The sequence below is a fragment of the Papio anubis genome, chromosome 10 (genome assembly GCF_008728515.1).
Source record: "Papio anubis isolate 15944 chromosome 10, Panubis1.0, whole genome shotgun sequence".
NCBI lineage: Eukaryota > Metazoa > Chordata > Mammalia > Primates > Cercopithecidae > Papio > Papio anubis.
This window is the reverse complement of record NC_044985.1, coordinates 57,926,008-57,940,836: the sequence shown is the minus strand read 5'-3', so window position 1 is coordinate 57,940,836 and position 14,829 is coordinate 57,926,008. Positions and strand designations below refer to the sequence as shown.

At 43.5% G+C, this 14,829-nt stretch overlaps 1 protein-coding gene across 1 annotated transcript in view; it reads left to right on the top strand.

Annotated features, from left to right (window-relative positions):
- The first annotated feature begins 2,145 nt into the window (after positions 1-2,145).
- Positions 2,146-14,829, top strand: part of OLA1 (Obg like ATPase 1) — a 170,365-nt gene continuing 157,681 nt past the window's right edge. The window contains exons 1-2 of the mRNA XM_003907627.3: positions 2,146-2,386; positions 3,994-4,094. Coding sequence (XP_003907676.1) covers positions 3,994-4,094 — 101 coding nt within the window. The 5' untranslated portion in view covers positions 2,146-2,386. The remainder of the gene's footprint in view (positions 2,387-3,993; positions 4,095-14,829) is intronic.

Here is a 14,829-nt window from a genome sequence, read left to right as displayed (position 1 = left end):
TAGAGACGGGGTTTCTCCATGTTGGTCAGGCTGGTCTCGAACTCCTGACCTCAGGTGATCCGCCCACCTTAGCCTCTCAAAGTGCTGGGATTACAGGCGGGAGCCACCGTGCCCGGCCAGTGTTAACTATAATATCCTGTTTGTTTCACTGAGTCTTCCTTTAGCATTGTAGAATAGTAGATACCCACTAGGGTCTTTTCTGAGAACTATGTGTTTCGTTGGTAGGTAGGGCAAGGTCACTCATACAGCTGTTTTGACTATGTGACCCTTATCCACCTAGCCATCGCTGATGGGACCTGGGACTTTATGGGAACTGGGCCAATCAGATCTTCTTTCTCGTGAATACAAATTTACCCCCAGTGACACTGAGTTGGAAATGGAGTTGTATTACCAGGCAAGCGTTGGCAGCAGCAGCTGGCCACTCCTGAATTCTGCCTGAGATTTGTGTAACCTGTTTTGGCAAGGCACTTTAAAGGTGGTTAAAAGTGCAGGTAAGAAAGATGTAGTTATAGAGAAACAAGTGATTAAGAACTTGATAGTGTAAATTTAAGGAAATGGATAGATCTGAGAGATACTGATATTGAAGAAGTAGCTAGATTTGGCCAAAAGACAATGATACGTTGAAGATGATTCTAGTACTCCATGACTGGGGAACATCTTCAATCAGTATTGGAGTGGCTGGTTGCTGGGCAGAGACGGCTCTCTGGGATTCTTGAGCTTTTTTTTTTGAGATGGAGTCTTGCTCTGTTGCTTAGGCTGGAGAGCTCTCAGGCTCATTATGCTCTCACCTCTCACCTTAGTGTAGAGAGAGAAAAACATCTGATACAGGTGATCATAGCTCACTGCAGCCTTGAGCTCTCAGGCTCAAGCCGTCCTCTCACCTCAGCCTCCTGAGAAGCTGGGACTACAGGTATGTGCCACCAATCCCAGCTAATTTTTTTTTGTTTTTATTGGTAGAGATGGTGTCTCACCACGTTGTCCAGGTTGTTCTCCAACTCCTAGGCTCAACTGGTCCTCCTATCTTGGCCTCCCAAAGTGCTGGGATTACGGCCAGATTTTCAGTTAGATTGGGGTTTGAAATATGCTGCTGCCATGTGCTAGCTGTGTGACTTCATCCATATTAATCAACCTTTCTGATATTGTTCCCTCACTTGTAACATGAGGATAGCAACCAGTTTATATCCTTTAATATTAATAGCAACTAATCCCTTTAAAAGGAGCTTCTAGTGTCACAATTTTTGGACAGGTATTATATTCATTACAACAAATACCTGAATGGCATCTGAAGGCCAGGACCTAAATGAAAGAATTCCTTCTCCAGTGGCTCTCATGGTGTTGACATGGTGTGGGTGAGATGGGATGAAATCCTAATATTAACAACAGAGACTATTCACAAGCCTTTTCTGTATGTGCTGGGTACTGTTGTTACGAGCTCAACACGCATTGTCTCATTTTATCCTCACACGAATAACCTCATAAGGTGGTCTCAATAGCCTCATTTTATCCAGAACGAAACAGAAGTACAGCGAAGTTAATTTGTCTAGGGTCACACAGTCAATGAGTGGCGGAATCCAGACTGGAAATCCCCCAATTTCAAAGGCACCTGCTCTCAACCACCAAGAGGAAAAGGGAGGAAATTGGCTCAATTAAACGCATTCTGTGATCCAGTACCTGTGTGCGACGCTTTAACTATAAGGCGAGGAAGAAATCCTTAGACTAAAGTTTCCCTTAGCCCCTTTTCCTTCAAGAACGTTTAGTTAACAGCTTATCTCCGCACGGACTGAGCGAATAAAGTTATAGGAAAAGGGAGATGGGCTAGCGGCCACGCGGTCCCCGGGGCTGGTGTGGCTGTTTGCCTGACTTCAGGCGCCCCGGATCTCCCGGAGGGAAGTCAGGGCCCAAGGCGCTTCGCAGTCCGGCTGGGGAAGCGCGGGGCTGCAGGCCCGCGAGTGAACATGAGCAGGTAACCCAGGCCGCGCAGCCGGGCGGAAGCGGAGACCTAGAACCGAGAAGCCCATGCGCTAAAGCAGAAGACTAGAGCTCCCGGGAATGGCCTGGTCAGCACCTTGCCCCTCTCCAGCCCTCGCGTCAGTCGCGAGGCTCCTCCCACCCTGGGCTCCTCCGGCCCTGCTCCCGCCTCCCCGGCCTGTCGGGCCAATGGGCGGGGCGCGCGGGCAAAGCGGGGAGGGGCGGGGCCCATGGCCTGCGCGCAGGTGCCGCTCGGCGCCCGGCCCGCCCGTTCCGCCGCTGCCGCCGCCGTCGTGCGTGCCGCTCGGCGGATGGGCCGGGCCTGCGTTCTCTCCTCCTTCCTCCCCGCCTCCGGCTGCCGGCAGGACCTTTCTCTAGCTGCCGCTGGGACCCCGTGTCATCGCCTAGGCCGAGCACGGTGAGGCCCTCAGGGAGCCCGGGGGCGCGATCTCTGCCAGGTCTTCGGTGCCCGGGCTCATTGCCCTGAGGCTGGCGCGAGGCCCGGGCTCAGTGGCCAAGATGGGGCCAGGGCAGCGGGTGGCGTGGGGGTGTGTGGATGAATGAGGCGCTGTCGGACTAGGCCGCGAGTCGGGAGATCGGCCTAACCTCACGCGGGAAAACCCTGGGGAAAGCCTTCTCCCGAGGCCGGGACGCCCGGTGACCCCGTCCGGAGAGGAGGATGGGGGTGGGGCCCACTTTGGGTGGGCTGCCGGCCACCCCTCGGTAGGCCAGAGGACCCGACAGGCGCTGTTCATGTGTCTGTTCTTTGGAGGCCTGGGGGTTGGCCAGGAACAGGTGTCAGGACGCTGAGAAGGGAAATTCCTGGCGCTCGGGGTCAGGGATCAGAGGCTGGAATACTACTACGAGGGCTTGGCCCCAGCGTGGTCCTAGGAGATACAACTCTCAGCCAGAATACAGGGACAGTTTTAGTTCCCAGCTTCTGAGACGTGAGCTTAGCGGTCCTTGTGATTTCACTTTGCAGTACAAGAGTGGGACTAATTCTGCACGCATGATTTGGAGACAGAACTAGTAAGGGACAGAGAAAGTTTCTACTTGTAAATAAAAAGTTCCATCGATTAATTTACGATTAGAAATAGTAACCATAGTGTAGATTATGGAGGTTGCTTATGAGGACTGATGAGCCGTACCTTCAGTGCCAAAGGTGGCAGGGACTTGGTGGAAGGACCGCAGTATCTGGTGGGTGTTCATCTATGTGAAAATGGGGATTGTGGGCGAATGGGAAGGATAAGATTCCAGATTATAGAGGAATGGTTTTGTGTGAAGGGTGACTTGGTTGCTGGTGGTTCCAGATGGAATTTTCTTTGACTCTCATCTATGTACGTGCTTCCAAATGCTTTCATTCATATAACCATGTATCAGGTTAAGAAATAAAGTGTTTTGTGAGCAGTCTGGATGGAAGATTGGTAGCTAAACTCTTAGTTTATCTTTGATTCCTGGTGCCACAAAGATTTTATTTATTTATTTGAAACAGGGCCTCGCTTTGTCGCTCAGGCAGAGCCCAGGGGCGTGATCTCCGCGCAGTGCAACCTCCGCCTCTCGGGTTCAAGCAGTTCTCTAGCTTCAGCCTCCCGAGTAGCTGGAATTACAGGCACGCGCCCCCACGGCCAGCTAATTTTTTGTATTTTTTTTTAGTAGAGACGAGGTTTCTCCCTGTTGGCCAGGCTGGTCTCGACTCCCAGTCTCAAGCAATCTGTCCACCTCGGTCTCCCAAAGTGCTGGGATTACAGCGCCTGAGCCACTGTGCCTGGCCCAACAAATATTGATTTTAGATCAGTCTTTCTGGGACTTCTCAATAGCGACTTTTTTGACAACAGATAGGTTTACAGAACTTTTAAAAAATTTTTGCTAAAAAAAGGATTTAGCTCTGTGTTAGTTTTGGATCGCTATATAAAGTATGTTTTGTTCTTAATCTTAATTCAATAATGTATTTTATATGATGACATGTGTTTTGGGTCCATGTGGATAGTAAAAAGTTTTGTTCATATGTTTGCTTTGGTATTTCAGATGCCCCCTAAAAAGGGAGGTGACGGAATTAAACCACCCCCAATCATTGGAAGATTTGGAACCTCACTGAAAATTGGTATTGTTGGATTGCCAAATGTTGGGTAGGTGAACGCTGGGGCTTTTCTGATTTTCATTCTGTAAATATTTTGGGTCCTATTGTAGAAATGGGAACTGTGAGGTAATTAAAATTTAAGTTGAAGAAAAGAGGCCAGGAAGCTGGACTATTAATATTGCAAAATTAGGCTTTAGTTTAGATGTATTTTATTGATTTCAGGGCTGGTTGGCTATGTGTGGTACCTACCTAGGCTGGCTACCGGAGGCCGTGCAGTAGGATGCTTTAGGAAATCGATTTGAAAGCTCCACTAAAAGCTTGATGGAGAAGGGGGTGACAGTTTTAGATTTCGTAGTGGAACTTGGTAGGTAAAAGCGTTGCTGTTATAAAGTGTCTAAATCTGAAAGTTCTGAGAGCAGAAATTTGAGTTTTTGTAATGTTTTCTTTTCTTTTTCTTTTTTTTTTTTTGAGACAGAGTCTCAATCTGTCACCCAGGCTGGAATGCAGTGGCATGATCTTGACTCACTGCAACCTCTGCCTCCTGGGTTCAAGTGATTCTCCTGTCTCAGTTTCCTGAGTAGCTGGGATTACAGGCACGCACCACCACGCCCAGCTAATTTTTGAATTTTTAGTAGAAACAGGGTTTCATCATGTTGGCCAGTCTGGTCTCGAACTCCCGACCTCAGATGATCCGCCTGCCTCAGCCTCCCAGAGTGCTGCGATTACAGGCACGAGCCACTGAGCCTGGCTGTAATGTTTTCAAAATTACAGTGAATTGAGTATTTGCAAATAAGAAAGTGATAGTAAATACATGTGGGGTTTATCATAAATCTATACACATGCAACTTAAGTGTTTAAAGTCTTTTTTTTTTTTTTTTTTTTGAGACGGAGTCTTGCTCTGTTGCCCAGGCTGGAGTGCAGTGGCATGGTCTTGGTTCACTGCAGCCTCTGCCTCCCTGGTTCCAGCAATTATCCTGCCTCGGCCTCCTGGGTAGCTGGGATTACAGGCACGTGCCACCACGCCCGGCTAATTTTTGTAATTTTAGTAGAGACGGGGTTTCACCATGTTGGCCAGGCTGATCTTGAACTCCTGGCCTCAAGTGATCTGCCTGCGTTGGCTTCCCAAAGTGCTGGGATTAAAGGCGTGAGCCACCGTGCCCGGCCCAAGTCTTCCTTTTTCATTATTTAATCTTTCACTAACCTTAAAATATAAAACATCTCAAAAGTGATTAGGGTGTACTAATAGGTAACAGATTCAGTGTGGATTTGTGAGATCAAGGGTGGCCTTTTAGATTCGTGGCAAGTAGGACAATCATGTTCTTAGGTATTCCGAGGAGCCCCTGTCATAAGGATTCCTCAATGAATAGAGCATGGTGTGACCAAGTGAGGCATGTCTTAAATTCATGTCATGTAAAACATGAGCAAGTGTGACTGTCCTCATTTCAGTCTTTCGTGGAGCTTGAAGAGGTTTTCATTTTGAAGGGGTTTCCTGCTGTGATATAGTCTGCTTGCAGAGTAAGACTAAGTAGAGAGTCGAAATGTAAGCAAAACAAATAATTAATCAAAGTACTGTAGGGTGCTATCAATAAACGAGAAAGCAAGGTATGATCATTATGTATGTTGTGAGCTTTATTGCACTAGTAAGGAAGATATAGTTTTTAGATATTGACATACTTCTCATTCTAGAATTGTTGCAGTTACTACAACTTGATTTTAACTGGGACTATATTAAAATGGGCCATATTAAGTGTTTTCTCTTCATATAGGCAACCTTCTGTATCTGTGGTTTCACATCCTTGGACTCAACCAATCTCAAATCAAAAATATTTTTTAAAAAATTGGCTGGGCATGGTGGTTCACGCCTATAATCTCAGCACTTTGGGAGGCCGAGGTGGCTGGATCACTTGAAGTCAGGAGCTTGAAACCAGCCTGACCAACATGGTGAAACCCCGTCTCTACTTAAAAAAAAAAAAAAAAATTAGCCAGGCATGGTGGCGGGAGCCTGTAATTCCAGATACTCGGGAAGCTGCGGCAGGAGAATAGCTTGAGCCCGGCGGGGCAGAGGTTGCAGTGAGCCAAGATCCTGCCACTGCACCCCAGTCTGGGCAACAGAGCGAGACTCTGTCTCAAAAAAAAAATTTTTTTTTAATTAAATAAAAAATGACAATACAGGCCGGGCGCGGTGGCTCACGCCTGTAATCCCAGCACTTTGGGAGGCCAAGACGGTGGATCACGAGGTCAGGAGATCGAGACCATCCTGGCTAACACGGTGAAACCCCATCTCTACTAAAAAATACAAAAAACTAGCCTGGCAAGGTGGCGGGCGCCTGTAGTCCCAGCTACTCGGGAAGCTGAGGCAGGAGAATGGTGTGAACCTGGGAGGCGGAGCTTGCGGTGAGCTGAGATCCGGCCACTGCACTCCAGCCTGGGCGACAGAGCGAGACTCCTATAAAAAATACAGTAAACAACTATTTACCTATCAATTACATTGCATTAGGTATTGTACTACACCATTGTATATAAGGGACTTGATCTGCTGGAATCTTAGAACCAATCCCCTGCAGCTATGGAGGGATAACCATATAAGCTTTTTAGTCATAAAGCATAATGAAATTAATGTACGTGGAAATAACCTAAAAATATTTTATTATTCAGAATAAGTGTGCTGTTTACACTTTTAAATAAAATGCTTTCCCCACCCAGTGTCATTGAGGTATACTTCGCAAATAGTAAAATACACTCATTTTAAAGGTACAGTTTAATGAGTTTTGGCAGTTGTATTTGGTTGTAAACACTACTTTTTGTAGAATGATCTTATTTCACACAACTGTATCAGGTAGGATTCTTTGTAAGCAACACAATTCTGGCTATTTTCAGCAAGAGAAAGAGGTTTATTGGAATAAGTGAATTAGGATCTGAACAGCCAGGCCTCAAGAGGGATAGGAGCCAAGTGGTGCTGGCAGAAATGGGTCCATGTGGAGCTCAGCCATGTGAATCCCTGGACTTCTGAGTGTTTCTCATTTCCTGTCTCTCCTGTAATTCCAATTCCTGAGTAAGGAAATCCAGCTGGACCTGTGTGCTTCTGTGTAGGTCTACAAGATAAAGATTGTGGGAGGGAGACAGTTCTCTAAAGGATGGCCTGCTGATCAAAAGTAAGGACATTCAGTACAAAACCATCTAGAGAATCTCTTGGTTTTTAGCTGGGTGAATAGGAAGGCTTACTTTTTAGTCTGCATAAGGCTGATGACCCAGAAACTTAGAGGTAATATTTATAGCGAATCAGATATTTATTGAACATTTACGATATGCCAGTCACTATTCTGAATGCTTTATATATATTATCTAATTTAATAAGTGGTTTGACATTCCCCTCCATTACAATTTAAGTTCTGTGAAGGTACGGATTGTCTTGTTCTTGCTTATTGGTATATTTCTAGTGCCTAGACTGGTATTAGGAACATAGTAGATATTTAGTAATTGTTTGTTAATGGGACATGGTGTTAGGAACATAGTAGATATTTAGTAATTATTTGTTAATGGGATACATATTTCCTCTTTGATGGCTGGGTATAGATTTAGTGATAAAGAGACATGTTTTAGTTTTTGTTTTTTGAACAAGATTTCATTCTCTTGTCCAGGCTGGAGTGCAGTGGCATGATCATGGCTCACTGCAGCCTCAACCTCCCCGGCTCAAGCAGTCCTCTCATCTTAGCCTCCTGAATAGCTGGAACTGCAGGCACAAAAAAACACCATGCCTGGTTAATTTTCGTATTTTTTGTAGATGGGGTTTCGCCATGCTGCCTTCAGGCTGGTTTCAAACTCCTGAGCTCAAGCGATCTGCCCGCCTCAGCCTCCAAAAACATGTCTCACATTAAAACATGTCTCCAGCTGGGCGCGGTGGCTCACACCTGTAATCCCAGCACTTTGGGAGGCTGAGGCAGGTGGATCATGAGGTCAGGAGTTCGAGACCAGCCTGACCAACATGGTGAAACCCCATCTCTACTAAAAATACAAAAATTAGCCGGGTGTGGTGGCAAGTGCCTGTAATCCCAGCTACTCAGGAGGCTGAGGCAGGAGAATTGCTTGAACCCGGGAGGCGGAGGTTGCAGTGAGCTGAGATTGCACTACTGCACTCTAGCCTGGGCGACAGAGCAAGACTCGGTCTGAAAAGAAAACAAAAAAACACATCTCCTTGCCCGGCGTGTTGGCTCACGCCTGCTGGAATTACAGGTGTGAGCCACGGTGCCTGGCAAGGAGACATGTTTTAATGGCCTCTTTTAATGATGTAGAAAGAATGTGGAGATTTGGTTTGTAGTTCTGTACTGCTTTTTCTTACCCGAGTGACCCTTTATAAATGAGCTCCTGTTGGACCAATGTATTATTGTCGTTGTGAGGAGTAGAGAATACTGGGGGGAAGGTACATTTTGATACAGTATTCCAAACTTCTTTATTTCTGTGAGGGAGAGCTCTTCTTGTTGCTATGCACTGCATCAGATGGGATTAGATTCAATTAAGAGCATCAGAAAACCCCAGGTAACCAGTTGGTTTTTTTTCATGTAAAAAATGTACCTTTTACAGTCATAGATTGGTATAGTGGACCTGCTTTATGAAGTCCTCAGCAACCCATGGTCCTTTCACTTCACAACTTGGCAATCCCTAGGGTGTGGTGTCATTCTCATGGTCTAGGGCTAGGGTCCCTGAACCTCATGCTGGGGACTGGTACTGATCTGTGGCATGTGAGGAATCAGGCCGCATGGCAGGAGGTGGGCGGCAGGCGAGTGAGCATTCCCACCTTAGCTCCACCTCCGGTCAGGTCAGCAGCAGCATTAGATTCTCAGAGGAGTGTAGACCGTGTTGTGAACTGCACATGCAAGGGATCTAGGTTGCACACTCCTTATGAGAACGAACTAAAGCCTGGTGATCTGAAATGGGGCAGTTTCATCCTGAAACCATCTCCCACACCCTTGGTCCATGGAAAAATTGGCTTCCATCAGCCAATTCATGGTCCAGTCCCTGGTGCCAAAAAGGTGGGCAGCTGCTGGTCTAAGGTGTGAATTCCAGGCAGCTGGTTATCTGAAGGGTCAAGGGGCCAAACTTGACTAGCAGCCTTTTTCCTGTAAACTGCCATACCATACTTCTGCCAACATCCCTTTGTCCAGAATTTAGTCACAAGAATTTAGTTTTGAGTAAGGCAAGGAAATGTAGTCTTTATTTTGACAGCCACATGTTCAGTTAAAAATTCTGTTATTCTTGGCTGGGCGCAGTGGCTCACGCCTGTAATACCAGCACTTTGGGAGGCCGAGGCAAGCAGATCACTTGAGGTCAGGAGTTTGAGACCAGGCTGGCCAACATGGTGAAACCCCATGTCTACTAAAAATACAAACATTAGCTGGGTGTGGTGGCACACGCCTGTAATCCCAGCTACTCGGGAGGTTGAGGCAGGAGAATGGCTTGAACCTGGGAGGCAGAGGTTGCAGTAAGCCAAGATTGCACCACTGCACTCCAACCTGGGCCACAGAGCACGACTCTGTCTTTAAAAAAAAAAAAAAAAAAAAAAAGATTATGCTGAAAGAAGGGGAAATGGATATTATGGACAACTAGTATACTCTGTTCAAACACTCACAAACTGCCCCAGGAGAGTAACTGTCTTGCTTAGCTGATCTTCTGGGAATGCATTTTGGTGTCCCTGCAAACTGCCTTCTCCCATTTTTCTACAGACCAGTCACAGCATCTGTAAAAGCCATTTACTATTGCTGAAGGAAAAGGTTGTAGAAAATGCTAAAAAAAAAAAGCAAAAAAATCACAACAGAATTATCACCATTGTTTAGTTACCTATTATTGTGTAGCAAACCATTCCAAAAGTTGATGGCTTAAAATAGTAACAATTTTTATTGGTCCGGAATGTAGTGAGTTACATAGGTCTTCTGCCAGTCTCATTGGGATCCCTCATGTGACTGCATTCAGCCTGTGGCTAGTTGAGACTGGAAGATCCAAGATGGCCATTTTAACAGATCTGGGACCTTAGCAGGGTTGGCTGGAAGTCTGGGGCACTTCTCTTATATTTGGCCTTGTTCTCTTTCTAAATGGTCTCTAGATCAAGCTTCCTTATATCCTGGTGTCTGGCTCTTGAGAGAATGGAAGTGTGGCAGTGGCATAGCACACTTACACAGAAATCTTTTGGTCAAGGCAAGTCATGACACCAGCCCAGAGACTTGGGGAGAGGGGAAATAGACTCCACCTCTTGATGGGAGTAGTGACAAAAACTGTGTGGCCATCTTCAATCCACTACAGTCCACTATTTTTCCTAATACAAAATACGTGATGCCTATGTGTTCCTACAAGTCTTCCTAGTTGATTCTTAGCTCACTTGTTTTTTAGAAGCTCCATTCTTGATTGCTCAAAGGAACTCACAGAAGGAAAATTATTCTCTAGGCTGCATATACCTGAACTGGTCCAGGTCAGAAACAGAGCAGATGAAAACTCCTGTCCTGATGGGTAGTGAGATCTCTGAATAGCCACTACACTCTAGCCTGGACAATATATGGAAAAAAAATTTCTTTTGAAATAATTTCATGCTTAAAAAATCTCACAGTTGCAAAAATAGTTTTAAAAATTCCGATTTATCTTCTGCTCGCATCCCCTAAGTGTTAAAATCTTGATAACTATAGTACGATGTTTCCTTAGTTTCCTTTAACCTGGAACACATTCTCAGTCTCTTTTTGTATTTGATGTCCTTGACACTTTTGAAGAGTACTGGCCAGTTATTGTGTAGAGCCCTCATTTGGGGTTTGTCTGATGTTTCCTCATGATTAATTTCAAATTATGTACTTTTGAACATAGGAGTGACATATGCTTTTCAATACAGTGTATTAGAAAGCACATGATGTTGATTTATCCATTTTTGGTGATGTTAACTTTGATTGCTCGTTGCTGTCTGACAGATTTCTTCACTGAAAGGGTTATTATTTTTCCCATTGCAATTAATAAGCATCTTGTAGGAGGTCCTTTGAAATTATGTACATATATTGTTTCTAATGCTTTTGCCCCCTAATTTTGGCATCTATTATTGATTCTTACTGAAACAGTTATTATGGTGGTGTTTGCCAAATGGTGATTAAAAAATATCCCTTATGTCTTCTACATTTAGAAGGAACAATTTATAGAAGGAACAATGGAAATTCTATTGTGTAAAACCCTATTGTACAAAAGAGTTTCCCATTTATTCATGTATTTGATTATAATTTATGTATATCAGTATAGATTCTTATTCTTTGGGTTATAATCCATTACTGTTGTTATTTTGGTGATTAGGAGCCTTTATGTTCACTTCTATTCCTTTTGACATGTCCTCTTTATTTTTTGAGTGCTTTCTACTTTCTGATACCACAGTACATTTCAGTTATATACAACATATTTTATATTTCAGTACAATATGTTATTTGTACTCTGTCTGCTTCAGCCTTAGGATACATAAATTTTTATTTAGACATATGATTTTATTTCTCTTAGGTATATATTTAGGAGTAGAATTTCTGGGTCATATGTGACTGTATATTTAACTATTGAGGACTGCCAAACTGTTTTCCAAAGTGGCTGCACCATTTTATATGCGCACAAGCATTGTATATGGGTTCCAATATTCCACATCCTTGTCAACACTTGTTGTTATCTTTTTAATTATAGCCAAGTTGTAAAGTTTTTGATTGTTTTTTCTGTTTTTTTTTTTTTTTTTTTTTTGACACAGAGTCTCACTCTGTTGCCCAGGCTGGAGTTCTGTGGCACAGTCTTGGCTCACTGCAGCCTCCACCTCCCGGGTTCAAGTGATTCTCCTGTCTCAGCCTCCTGAGTAACTGGGATTATAGGCGTGCACCACCACTGGGTAATTTTTGTATTTTTAGTAGAGCCAGGGTTTCACCATGTTGACCAGACTGGTCTCAAACTCCTGACCTCAGGTGATCCACCTGCCTCAGCCTCCCAAAGTGCTGGGATTATAGGCATGAGCCACTGGGCCTGGCTAATTGGTGTTTTCTTGATGGCTAAGAATATTGACATCTTTTCATGTGCTTATGACTTCTTCATTTTGAAAGATATTTTCACTGGGTAGAATTCTAGGTTAACAGTTATTCTTCTAGCACTTTGAAGATAATCTTCTGCTTTATTCCCTTTCTGGGATGCCTATTACAGACAAGTGCTGCATAATGATGTTGGTCAATGACTGACTGCATATATGATGGAGGTCCCATAAGATTATAATGGAGGTGAAAATTTTCTACTACCTGGTGATATTGTAGTGCAAGGCATTACTCACATTTGCGGTGATGCTAGTGTAAACAAGCCTGTGCTGCCAGTCATATAAAAGTATAGCATATACAATTATGTACAGTGTATAATACTTGATAATAAACAACTGTGTTACTGGCTTATGTACTTACTATAGTTAATTTTTGTTTGTCTGTTTTTTGAGACAGAGTCTTGCTCTGTTGCCCAGGCTGGAGTGCAGTGGCCTGATCATAGCTTACTGTAGCCTAGAGCTCCTGGGCTCAAGCAATCCTCCTGCCTCAGCCACCTGAGTATAGCTGGGACTACACGCACACCCCGTCCCACCTGGGTAATTAAAAAAATATATACACTGTGGATTTTATGTTAAATGGGGACTTCTTGTGTTGCCTAGGCTGGTCTTGAACTCCTGGCTTCAAGCGATCTTTTTGCCTCAGCCTCTTTGTGCTGGGATTACAGGCATGAGCCTCCATGCCCAGCCTATACTGTAATTTTTATTGTTACTTTAGAGTGTACTCTTTCTACTTACAAAAAACGAAGTAACTGTAAAACAGCCTTAGGCGTTCCTTCAGGAGGTATTCCAAAAGGAGGCATTATTATCAAAGGAGATGACAGCTCCACGTGTGTTATTGCCCCTAAAAACCTTCCTGTGGGACAAAATGTGTAGGTGGAAGACAGCGATATTGATGATCTGACTCTGTGTAGGCCTGGGTTAATGTATATGTTTATGTCTTGGTTTTTAACAAAAAAGGTTAAGAAAAGCACACATTTGAAAGATATAAAAAAGCATATGGAATAACGTATAAAGAAAAATATTTTTGTACAGCTATACAGTAATTTGTATTTTAAGCTGTTATTACAAAAGAGTCAATAAGTTAAAATAAAAGTTTATAAAGTAGAAAGTAATGGTAAGCTAAGGCTAAGTTATTGAAGAAAAATACCAAAAAATAATTTTAGTGTATCCTGAATGTACAGTGTTCATAAAGTCTACAGTAGTGTACAGTAATGTTCTAGGCCCTCACATTCACTCACCATCACTCATTGACTCACCCAGAGCACCTTCCAGGCCTGCAAGCTCCGCTCATGGTAAGCATCCTGTATCACTTTTATACTGTATTTTCACTGTACCTTTTCTACGTTTAGATATACAATACCTGCCATTGTGTTACATTTGTCTCCAGTGTTCAGTACAGTAACATGCTGTACAGGTTTAGCCTAGAAGCAATAGGCTCTACCATATAGCCCAGGTGTGTAGTAGGCTGTACCATCTAGGTTTGTGTAAATATACTCTATAATGTTCACACAATGATGAAATTGCGTAAGGACCCATTTCTCAGAATGTATCTCCACCATTAAGCGATGCCTGACTGTAAATGCATGTTCTTCCCTAGATAGTATCCTGCAGAAGCTCTGGTTATTTCCTTCTCCAGTCTTTTTCTCTCTTGTGCTTCATTTGGATACTTTTATTGCTGTCTTCAAGGTCTTTTCTTTGCAGTGTCCAATCTGCAAAATTTTTCCTTAAGAAAAATTTTAAAAGATTTGTAACATTTATTTTAAGGTCCTTTTATTCTACTTCATCTCTCAATACTGAGTATGTTTATATTTACTGACTTTTATCCTGATTTTGGTATATATTTTTCTGCTTTTTTGCATGTCTTATAATTTTTAATGGTTTCCATACAGTGTGGATTTTATGTTAAATGCTAAATATTGTTGTTTTCCTTTAAAGAGTATTGGACCTCGGTATGGCATTTAGTTAATTATGTATCAGATTAATTGTTTTGAGGCTTCTTATGATGGATTAATACGATTTTGTGCTCTGGTGCTACTTAATCCCTAGTACTAAGACGTGACCCTTTTGAGGACTCTATCCAAATTCCCTTGTATTACAGGATCTCTCCAGTCTGGCTCATAGGAATGTGAACTGTTCCAATCTCTGTGTGAGCCCTGAGAATTGTTCATCCTAGTCTGTTTGGGTGATCCTTTCCCTGGACTTGTAGCGATTGAATTTACTCATGCGCAAATCATTACTTAGCTGTGTTCTTGAGGGGACCCTCTGCAGCTCTTCAGAGTGCTTTCTCTGTGCAGCTCCCGCTTTTCTAGTATTCTCTCCCACAAATTCTAGCTGCCTTGGCCTCCTAACTCTCATCTTAGTCTCTTCAACTTGGTGTGACTGCTGGGTTCTGTTGGTTTCCCCTCTTGGAATGGTGACTTTGAAAGCATCAGTAGGCAGTAAGCTGGACCAGTTGCAGAGCTTAGTTTATTTGTTATTTTTCTCTCAGGGAACACAGTCCTGTGATGCATATTGTCCTTTGTGTGAAAACTGTTATTTCATAGATTTCATCTGGTTTTCTAGCTCTTTATAGCAGGAGGGCAGTTCTTGTAGCAGATGGGAAGCAAAACTCCCCAATACCATTTTAAATGAATTTAAATCTTATTGTCTACTTGTCAACATTCCAGAATGCCTGTTCTTTCATAGAAATTTATGATTTGGGAATTATTTACTT